General features: G+C 48.2%; 1 protein-coding gene across 1 annotated transcript; it reads left to right on the top strand.

The window, feature by feature from the left end:
* The first annotated feature begins 1,329 nt into the window (after positions 1–1,329).
* On the top strand, positions 1,330–3,682 carry LOC132580258 (uncharacterized). The gene is made up of 2 exons (XM_060251006.1): positions 1,330–1,393; positions 3,303–3,682. The coding sequence occupies exons 1-2, from the start codon at positions 1,330–1,332 to the stop codon at positions 3,554–3,556; spliced, it is 318 nt and encodes a 105-aa protein (XP_060106989.1). The 3' UTR covers positions 3,557–3,682.
* The last annotated feature ends 7,317 nt before the right edge of the window (positions 3,683–10,999 follow it).

The raw sequence follows: 10,999 nt of genomic DNA, 5'->3' as shown, positions 1-10,999 counted from the left end.
AACTCAGTTTAGGATTGCGCTGTTAGTCTCCTTTCTCCACTCCACACAGATGATTTTGGTCTTCACCTTACACATCTTACGATACTCTCTTATCGTGGGCCTCCATTTCCTTTTCTTGTGGTGGTTCTTGTTTAAATTTAATTAAGTTCCTTCTTGGTGTGTCACAAATTACTTCAGGAGTTCAGTCCAGAAGTACCATCTGGAACTGTCTGTTAAATATCCATAGAGACTCCTGTGTTGGGTTGTCCCAGGAAAACTTGCTTCACCCAGACAAACAGTTAACCTTCCATTACTGTGGAAATCCAATACAGTCTTTGTACCTTGGCAGAATGGAAAAGCATTGCTTTACTGGTGGTGTAAAAATGGTCTACGCCGCAGTCATTTGCATTATCAGACTTCTAGCTCAGTAGGGACTGAGGGTGGCTAGCTCGCGACAGAGTGTGATTTTCTCTTAGTGTTTATGTATACTATTAATACCTTTTTGGAGTTTGGCTTCAATTTTGAAAAAATTGCCCTCCTTACTTTCTGCCAGTATGGGCGGTGTGTGTGCGTGCATCAGTACATTGGTTCTCTGAATTAATCTATGCTTTAATCATCACCCAGGTAGCACTCTTGTAGCCATAATGAAACTTAGCAGTAGAAGGTAACAGCTATGACTTGCCCCTGATTGTTCTCGTTTAACAGATTGTTTGAAGTTTATTGCAGTGTGTTGGTTGGATAATACTGTCGAGAACTCTGAATATACTAACAGCTAATACTGTGGAAATTAAAAAGGCTGCTTGGAATGTTTGATTTAAATGTTGTACCTTTTGGGACGCAAGCAATGCCATTGTCAACAAATGCTGATCAGCAGAAGGGATAATAGCTATCATTGAAACTGGTCGTTAATTTGGGCTAGAGAAGATCCGTGCCTTGTCAACTGATCAGCTCGTCACCCCAGGAGTAAAGCGAATTTAAGTTGAATTAAATAAGTGTATGTGCACATATACGTTTGCTGAAATACAAATCAGGCAGTTAAACATGGGGATAACTTTTTAAAGCATTTGCATTATTAAGAAGGCTACTCCGAGTTGACAGGACTATTGGGAATCCAAATGAAAGTTTCTTGTCGCTAAAGGAGAACAAGCGCAGTATAATAGGCAGTTATGTGGAGTTCTTCTAAGCAGCTGAATTAAGTGATGGGCCATTGAACCCACACTTAAACTACAGGCATGCTCCAAGATACAGCATTCTGGTAGCTAAAGTGCATGTGGGAATAATAGAACCACAACAACTTTAAAAAGTTGCATCAAAGATGGGTAATAGCCTTTGTGTAATTTTTTTTTTAACATGCAGATACTGGTTTTGCTTGGGGACTGCGTTTTCCCATCCAAGGCTAAAGCAGAAGGATCAGGTCAGTATATTATCAAAAATTTGCAGCTTGGTGGCAGAGTGGACATCAATGCTCCCTTTAAACTGTGAGCAAAAATTCTACTGTGTGAGCTACTGGCATTAAAGTTGTGAGCTACTGCATCACTTAGTTTGCTCTGGGGCTTTTCTTCCTGAGCTAAGACAGAAGTGTGTGAGCCAGAGGCTAAAAAACTGAGATAGCTCACACAAACTCAGCTTAAAGGGAACACTGGTGGACATCACTGCTGATACAAGAAATTAGCCAAACAGCACATGTATTCAGCTGAACTTTGACATCTCACGTATGCAAGAAGGTGCTTACCTGCTCTCCCACCACCACCACTACCACTCCTCTAAGCCTTGGATAGGTGAAGTGGGTAGGCAATCATATTTTTCCAGCCCTGGTTCTTCTTATCCCCTTTAACCCTCAGGCTGGTGTAAGAAAACACTTTTTCCCTTTAAGTGGTGTCTCAAGATCCTCACCCACAATCTGCATTGACCCTGTGAGCTTTTTAGCTAACATACAGGCATCAGCACACAGGCATAGTCTGCCCCCCCCCCCCAAAAAAGCTCTGCTTTCCTTGGTTAATTTGATCATAGGAGAAGAAGTCATGTTGTTGTTTTGAGTAACTGACCAGCTAACTTCTGCTACATTGTTGTGGTGTGGGCATGTGCTGTGCACTTGGTTAGTAAATGCCCTGGGATGTGGGTACTGCATGTTTAAATGGCCAGACCTTGCTTGTTGCCCATTGAATGGCTTGCATGATGCAAGGAACTCAGCCACAAGTTCTTTCTGACCATACTACCTCCAGATGGGTCTCCTACCCTTTAGAGGGGGGTGGAAGGAAAGGCAGGTTATAAGGTCCCTTAATGGACTCAGTGCTTGGTGCATGCTCAGTGCTTGGCGTATGGTTGCTACAAAAGGCACAGATATCTTTACAGTTTCTAAGTCAGAAGGATGAATAGCTCACACCAAATCCAAATACCTTTATTGGCATAGAAGTAAAAAGTACAGCATGGCAAAGTTGCACGGAGTTTCAGTTATAAAAACTAGTCAAGCATCAAGAAGGGGAGCTAGTCTTTTGCTCCCTGATTGTTATGGCAGCCAAAAGGTACTTTGCAACTAGGCTAGTGGTATGGGAACATCGGTCAGGTAACAGAAAGAAAACCAACTTTGCCTCAGGTAGTCCATAAAGGTTTGACAGGATAGGTTTGATTATACAGCTCACACTTAGCTTCAGGGTTTTGATGGTAATAGAAAACAGCTAATGCTGGGTTTCAGAAATAGATGCCCCATGGAAAACTGGAATGCGAGTCTTCAGATAAGCAGTTTCTCATAGTGCTAAGGCAGGTGTCATCTGTACATGCTCTGGGTGCCATGCTTCAAGGCAAGTAAAATGAAAGTCTTCCTGTGGAGGTTGCTGGTACCCGAACATGGGGACTGCACTGTTGGCTTCTTTGTCCCCATGTACTAGAATTCTTGCAGTTCTGGGAATTCAGCCAAACTGCAGAGTTATCCATGAGCAGACCATGAACATGCATATTTGCTAATTTGCAGCAAGTGTGAGAAAGAGAATCTCTTAGACTCAGTAGTCAGTATCCAGCCATCCAAGGGCTTTGTGGGATGCGACTCTCCCACTTCCCCTCCTCCTGCATCCTAATTCCCCCCCCCCAAAAAAAATATTGTTATGAGGAAGTGGGTTCAGCAAACCCTCAGGACCGACATAGAGGGCAAAGTGGGAGTCTACAGTGGGGGGAAGGGAGTCAGCACAAAGGTACACTAGAGGAACTGTGTGGTTGGATGCAAGTCTGTGTAAGCTGTTAAAAAAAAGAAATAACAAGTCAATTCAACCAGATTCACATTTGATGCCCCAAACTGTTCCATTATCTCTTTCCTTTCCTTTTACCACCAGAATCGGTGGACCAAAGCTATGACCAAGTAGAAGAGCAAAAGGAAACTCCAAAAGACACAGAAGGAGAGCCCGTCACAGAAAACGGCTTGTCTAATGAGGACAATGAGGAAGAAGGAGAAGACGAATCCCAGGACAACTCCTCCGATGACTCAGCAGTCGAAAGTTCCATGATAGAAGAGGACTCAGAGCACCACACTTCAGACCAGAGCTCTGTAAGGCAGCGTAAAAACCAGGAGGTGGCTGATGAACTATAGTGCAATCGTTAGGCAACTGTATTATTTTGGACCAAAGAAGTATCAGGAGGCTCTCCTTGATTGCAGCTGAAGCCAAACATTTGACCAGCAAACTGTTAAAAGCTCAAATCCATGCTTTGCACCAGTAGGCTGTTGTTGTTGTTGTTGTTGTTGTTTTGTAGGGCCAGTATATTGTCATTCTGCAAGAGAAATGTTTCAATGTTGACGTGATAGCCATGACAATCAAATGTATAACTTTATTTTATATTGTGGGATTCAGGGGAGCTGGTGGAAAGTGTTTGCCTCCGAGTCATGCCACCGGCAAGGAGAAATATGCCCCTGTCCTACCATACACAGGGCTTTCCTCCAGAGTAAGCCTTTTCCTCCAGCTGAAGAGCCACTGAAGTTGGAGGAAAGCTTGCTGGGCTGGAGGAAGGTGCATTGGCTCCACATTTTTTTCTTCTTCTAAATTTTTTATATCCCGCCCTCCCCGCCGGAGCAGGCTCAGGGCGGCTCACAATAAAATTCATTTAGTTATACATTGAGTTAAAATATGTTAAGTTATAACTAACAATAAAACCAACAGATAATTAAAAACTATTAAAATTCTAAAAACAATAAGTAAATATTAGTAGGTTGATAAGTTGGTGCTATTCAGACGGTAAATTTACTTAGCTACTTACTCAGTGAAAGCCATTCGAAAGAGAACGGTCTTGCGGAACTGTTCAAAGTCCCGCAGGGCCCGCATTTCTTCTGGGAGCTGATTCCACAGCTGTGGAGCCATAGCAGAGAAAGCCCGGGTACGGGTACTCTGGAGTTTTACATCTTTTGGCCCGGGAATAGTCAGCAGGTTTTTCCCTGCTGACCTCAGTGCTCTCTGGGGTTCATACGGGAAGAGGCGGTCCCTAAGGTAGGCAGGTCCTCGGCCATATAGGGCTTTAAAGGTTATAACCAGCACTTTGTAACGAATCCGGTATGTAACTGGCAGCCAGTGCAGTTCACGCAGCCCCGGCTGTATGTGCTCCCACTTTGGGAGCCCTAACAACAATCTGGCAGCCGCGTTCTGCACTAGCTGCAGCTTCCGGGTTCAGCACAGAGGCAGCCCCATGTAGAGGGCATTACAGTAATCTAGTCTCGAGGTGACCGTTGCATGGATCACTGTTGCCAGATAATGCAAATTCTGCCTGATAATGCAAATTCTTTCAGCATTACCTGTTGATGACTTAATGATCTCCGGCACATTCTGTGGTGGGACAAGCCAGTCCGAGAACTGGAAGCATGGAGTAGAAATCTTGTCATGGTTCCTTGGCAGACTTCAAGCATTACTGATTATTAAGAAGACCACCCTGTGCAGACATGGCATCATGTTTAAAGTGACTTGCCTTAGTAACATACGAGGCCACCCTTTGTGCCACTTACATAGTGGGTACAAAATTTCCCTTGAGATGCGTTGACTTAAATCCATGACATCTTCTAAAAGCACACACATGCATTTCCTGCGGTGTCACTGTGTGTCTCTGGGGGAGGAGGGGGTAAGCTCCCTCTTGGGTATCCTGCCCCCCCAGTGAAAGTGTATGTGCAATACATAGCCTCTCCTTTCCCGGTGTAGTGAACGGCGCGTGGTCACTGTCCAGCTATGCCTGGCAGATGGTCACTGCAATGGCCTCTCCTGCATTACTGCATCCGTGGCAACACCTTCCCGCTGGTCCTCCCCGTTTCTCACAGAATTTGCCACGTCATGGTGCGACCGAATGTCCGGCGGTATAACCGGATGGGCAGGCTGGGCTCACCAACCTCGCCAGCCAAGAGAAGGAAAACTCTAACATCAAACCCGGGCAGATAGAGCTCGTTAATGTAACACCTACCACCTGGAGGACTCGCTGCCGGCGTCCCGGCTTACTGGGCCATGGCAGATGACCCCAAGGTGAAAGGGTGGAGCCAGTACCGCGCACACTGTGCTTCACCTAAAAATTCCTCTGCGCAGGTCTGAAGGGCATATCCACATCCACAACCCACAACACACCAAGTCCTGCAGTGATGGGCAAGGGGCGAAACGGCAGGTGGAAGATGCCACTGGAAGCCGCAGTCCCAATCCTGCATGTAGGCGGTTCAGGGTATTGGTCGCCTGATGCTGACCCGGAGACGAAAGCATTTTTCGGCAGCACCCTGAACGACCAAGCAGCCTTATCTAGGGACAGCACTGCTTGCTCCACACGGAGAGGGGCCTAGAAAAGGTGGCCTAAACAAAGCTCGTCTCCCCCACCCCAGTTGGCTAGCCGCGGTCAACGGGCATCCTTACTTGCGGTCGAAAAATAACAACAAAGAAAAGGCATGCACCTGCCTCGCAAAGTGTGCAAAGACTAAAGCTTGCGTGTTGGAACATCAGAACCATGCTTGACACAGTAGACAGTGGTCGCCCAGAACGACGCTCTGCTCTAGTTGCCCACGAACTTCTCAGGTTGAATATTGACATAGCAGCTCTCAGTGAGGTCCGTTTCCCTGAGGAAGGTAGTCTTCAAGAACACGGTGCTGGCTATACCCTCTACTGGTCGGGTAAGTCAAAGGCTGAGAGCCGCCTTTCTGGCGTTGGCTTCATGGTCAGGAACTCCATTGCCTCCAAACTCGAAAACCTGCCAACAGGTCACTCAGATCGCATCATGTCCATGCGCCTCCCACTTCAAAACAAGCAGCATGCAACAGTCTTCAGTGTGTATGCCCCAACCCTTCAAGCAGATCCTGCAGAAAAGAACAAGTTCTATGCTGATCTACGCAACCTCGTACGGAAGACCCCTACAGAGGACAAGGTGATCATCCTTGGCGACTTCAATGCCAGAGTAGGTAAAGACTCGGAAGCCTGGAAAGGAGTACTTGGCAAATACGGCATTGGCAACTGCAATGACAACGGGCACCTCCTGCTAGAATTCTGCACGGAGCACCAGCTCACCATCACCAACACTATCTTTCAGCAGAAGAACAGCCTGAAGACAACCTGGATGCACCCACGGTCCAAGCACTGGCACCTTATCGACTACATTCTGGTGCGCCAGAGAGACCTTTGAGATGTCTTACACACCCGAGTAATGCCCAGTGCGGAATGTCATACGGATCATTGTCTTGTACGCTGCAATCTCCGTCTTCACTTTAAACCCACACCCAGGAGAGGAGGTATCCCTCGGAGGAAGCTTCAGGTTGGCAGCCTTCAGTCAGCCGAAGTTAAAGCTGCCTTCCAGGCAAAACTCCAGTCAAGAATTGAGGACCCCAGTTGCCCCACAGACCCTTCTCCAGAAGCACTCTGGGAACACCTAAAAACTACCATCCTGTCGATCTCTGAAGAAGTCCTCGGGTTCTCCACAAGGAAGAACAAGGACTGGTTTGACGAGAAGAGATCCAAGAATTACTAGCAAAAAAGAGATCTGCCTACCAAGCACATCTTGCTCAGCCCTCCTGTCCCGGGAAAAAAGCAATCTTTTGCGCTGCATGTAGCAACCTCCAGCGCAAGCTTCGAGACATTCAGAACGAGTGGTGGACCAAGCTTGCAGAGAGAACCCAGCTGTGTGCAGACACTGGTGATTTAAGAGGGTTCTACGAAGCCCTGAAGGCAGTATATGGCCCATCATATCAGGCTCAGAGTCCCTTGCGTAGTGCAGACGGCCAAGTGCTCCTCACAGACAAGGCATCCATACTGAACCGGTGGTCGGAGTATTTTCAGGTTCTCTTCAGTGCCAACCGCGTAGTTCAAGATTCAGCAATCCACCTCACCCCACTTCAACCAGTGAAAACAGAGTTGGATGAGATCCCCACCCTAGAAGAAACTGTTAAAGCCATCAAGCAACTGAAAAGTGGCAAGGCAGCGGGAGTTGATGGAATCCCACCAGAGATCTGGAAGCATGGGGGCACAGTACTACATAGCACACTTCACAAAGTACTTGTCACCTGCTGGGAACAAGGCAAACTACCACAGGACTTTCGTGATGCAATCATCATCACTCTACACAAGAACAAAGGGGAAAAGTCAGACTGCTCCAACCACCAGGGGTTAACCCTGCTCTCCATCGTAGGCAAAATCCTTGCCAGAATACTCCTGAACAGACTGGTGCCCACCATTGCAGAAGAACTCCTCCCAGAGAGCCAGTGCGGCTTCAGAGCTAACAGGAGCACCACCGACATGGTGTTTGTTCTCAGGCAGCTCCAAGAGAAATGCAGGGAACAGAACAAGGGTCTATATGTGACTTTTGTCGACCTTACCAAAGCTTTTGATACCGTTAGCAGGAAAGGCCTGTAGCAAATCTTGGAACGTTTAGGATGTCCTCCAAGGTTCCTCAGCATGATCATCCAGCTACATGAAGACCAGCGAGGCCAAGTCAGACACTGCAACGACCTCTCGGAGCCCTTCCCAATAGGCACAGGTGTAAAGCAAGGCTGCGTTCTCGCGCCAACTCTCTTTACGATCTTCTTTAGCATGATGCTTCAAAGAGCCGCAGTAGATCTAGATGATGACGATGGTGTCTACATCCGCTATCGCACTGATGGCAGCCTGTTCAACCTGAGGCGACTAAAGGCTCACTCCAAGACAATGGAAAAACTTATCCGAGAGCTACCGTTTGCTGATGATGCTGCACTCGTCTCCCACTCGGTATCAGCTCTGCAGCATATGATGTCCTGCTTTGCAGAGGCTGCCAAGCTATTCAGCCTAGAAGTTAGTCTGAAGAAGACTGAAGTTCTCCACCAGCCTACATCCCAGGAAGATTATCACCCTCCCTGCATCACTGTGGGTGAATCAGTTCTGAAGACAGTCCAGCAGTTCAGCTACCTGGGGTGCATCATCTCCTCAGATGCCAAGATCGACAAGGAGATTGACAACAGGCTGGCAAAGGCAAACCGTGCATTTGGCCGACTGCACAAAAGAGTGTGGAGCAACAAGCATCTGAAAAAAGGCACAAAGATCAATGTTTACAAAGCGGTTGTGATGACAACCCTCATCTACGGCTCCGAATCATGGGTTTTATACCGTCATCACCTGCGACTCCTTGAGCGCTTTCATCAGCGCTGCCTTCGCACCATCCTCAACATCCACTGGAGTGACTTTGTGACCAACACTGAAGTCCTCAAGAGGGCGGAGGTTACAAGCATCGAGGCACTGCTGTGGAAGATGCAGCTGTGCTGGGAAGGGCATATTTCTAGGATGGAAAACGGAAGATTGGTCACTTACCGTGAAGCTTCCTTCTCGGTGGACTGGCAGTGGGTCGGTCCGACTACTGGGTATAGGCTCCTCCTCCTCTTCACAGGGTCGGGTCTTCAAGCTGATCCGAAGGGGGGGAGTGGCCTATACCACCAAGCTCCCGCCAGGTGTATCCAAGCCGCATCCCCCTAGGAATAAACAGTTCCACGACCTCCCCATTCACAACTGAGGCAGGAGAATGAGGAAATTCATTTATTAAGTTCCAGAAAAAAAACTCCAACATAGGAGACTGAAACCAACGTTGCCAAACCGAACAGACCATAGAACTCAGGAAAGAAAAGACGAGGCTCCAGGATCCATCTCCAAAACCCAGGAAGCCGCTCAACCTCTGACGGGCGGGCCGGACCGACCCACTGCCAGTCCACCGAGAAGGAAGCTTCACGGTAAGTGACCAATCTTCCGTTCTCCGGTGGTCTGGACAGTGGGTCGGTCCGACTACTGGGACGTAACAAAGCTGACATCCCCGGGCGGGACCGGCTTCCCTGTTTAGAGTGCATGCTGCAGCACACGCCTCCCAAAGGCCGCCTCCGCTGAAGCCCATTTGTCCACCTTATAGTGTCTGGTAAATGTGTGTACCGATCTCCATGTCGCCGCCTTACATACAGCCTCCAATGACGGAAAGGACCGATACACTGCCGATGTAGCTGCCCCCCTCAGGGAATGAGCCGTAATTCCCTCTGGAGGGTTCTGCCCCTGCGCCTTGTAAGCCAGACCGATACACTCTCTCAACCACCTGCTAAGGGATGAAGTAGAAACCTGTCGTCCCCTCGATTTTTTGCTGAAGGACACAAACAACGAATCTGATTGTCTCCACTCTTTGGTGCGCTCTAAATAAAAACTAAGCGCCCTCTTAACATCTAGGCAATGCAATGCCCTTTCCTTTGGTGATTTCGGATTGGGACAAAAGTTTGGCAGAACCAATTCTTGGGACCTATGAAAGAAGGAGTTGACTTTAGGAATGAAAGATGGGTCTGGTCTCAGAACCACCTTCTCATTGTGGAAGACACACAGTTCTTTATCAACTGATAATGCCCTTAACTCAGACACTCTACGCGCCGAGGTGATGCTTACTAAAAAAAGGGTCTTAAAGGTTAATTCCTTGATCCCGCAGGAAGCCAGAGGTTCAAAGGGATGCCCACACAAGGCCTGAAGGACAACATTCAACCTCCAAGAGGGAAATCTGTGCACTTGTGGCGGTTTCAGGAGAGAAATACCCCTCAGAAACCTTTTAACGTGAGGATGCGCTGACAGAGTCTTGCGACCCCGTACCCCTTGTATAGCCGAAATCGCCGCCACCTGCCTTCGCAACGTGCTGGTGGAAAGTCCCTTGTCTGCTCCTTCCTGCAAAAAACCTAGGATACCATCAACCTTTACAGACATCGGATCCCACCCCCGTTGGGCCGACCACGATGAGAAAACTTTCCAGGTGGTATTGTATACTCTATTTGTGGAACCTTTACGTGAAGCCAACATAGTATCTACCACCGTTTTGCTGTAACCTAGTCCCTCGAGCTGCAACCGCTCAACCTCCAGACTGTTAATTGTAGTAAGTCTGGTTGGGGGTGAAAAATGTCGCCCTGAGCCAGAAGGTCGTCCCTCCTCGGCAAGCGCCAGGGAGGCTGGACCGACAACCTCTTGAGTTCCTGGAACCAAGACCTCCTTGGCCAGAAGGGAGCCACCAATACCATCTCGGCCCGTGACACCACCACCCTCTGGATTACCCTGGGTAAAAGAGGCAGGGGCGGAAAGGCATATAGAAGTCCCACCGGCCAGTCTGCGCTGAGAGCGTCGGTATTTTCCGCTCTTATGTCTCTGTTTTTGGCAAAAAACCTGTCCACCTGACGATTTTCTGCTGTGGCAAACAGGTCCACTGTCACCGGTCCATATCTGTCCACTATCAAACGGAACGTGTCTTTGTGTAACATCCACTCCGTCTGGTCCAACCAGCGTCTGCTGAGCCAGTCCGCCACTAGATTGTCCTTTCCGGGAACGTGTACTGCCTTGATCGATAAGAGATTGTTCTCTGCCCATTCGAAAAGAGTCTTGGCTTCGGCATGGAGAGACTTTACCTTGGTCCCTCCCTGTCGATTCACATACGCCTTGGCTGTTGAATTGTCCGTTTTCACTAAAACGTGGTGACCCCTCAGGACTGCTTGCAAGCCCTGTAGCCCTAATCGAATCGCCCTGAGTTCTAAGAAGTTGATACTCCGCTTTGATTCGTGGGG

This window comes from Heteronotia binoei, chromosome 1 (genome assembly GCF_032191835.1).
Source record: "Heteronotia binoei isolate CCM8104 ecotype False Entrance Well chromosome 1, APGP_CSIRO_Hbin_v1, whole genome shotgun sequence".
In the NCBI taxonomy this organism is placed as follows: domain Eukaryota; kingdom Metazoa; phylum Chordata; class Lepidosauria; order Squamata; family Gekkonidae; genus Heteronotia; species Heteronotia binoei.
Note: the sequence above shows the minus strand (reverse complement) of the source record. Positions and strands in the feature narration are given on the sequence as shown.

What these genes read in the sequence shown, in the direction of transcription:
- LOC132580258 (XM_060251006.1), top strand. Translation starts at nt 1,330, where the DNA reads ATGCAGATACTGGTTTTGCTTGGGGACTGCGTTTTCCCATCCAAGGCT. An exon ending in GGCTAAAGCAGAAGGATCAG is followed by an intron (nt 1,394 to 3,302) that starts GTCAGTATATTA and finishes TTTTACCACCAG; the next exon opens with AATCGGTGGACCAAAGCTAT.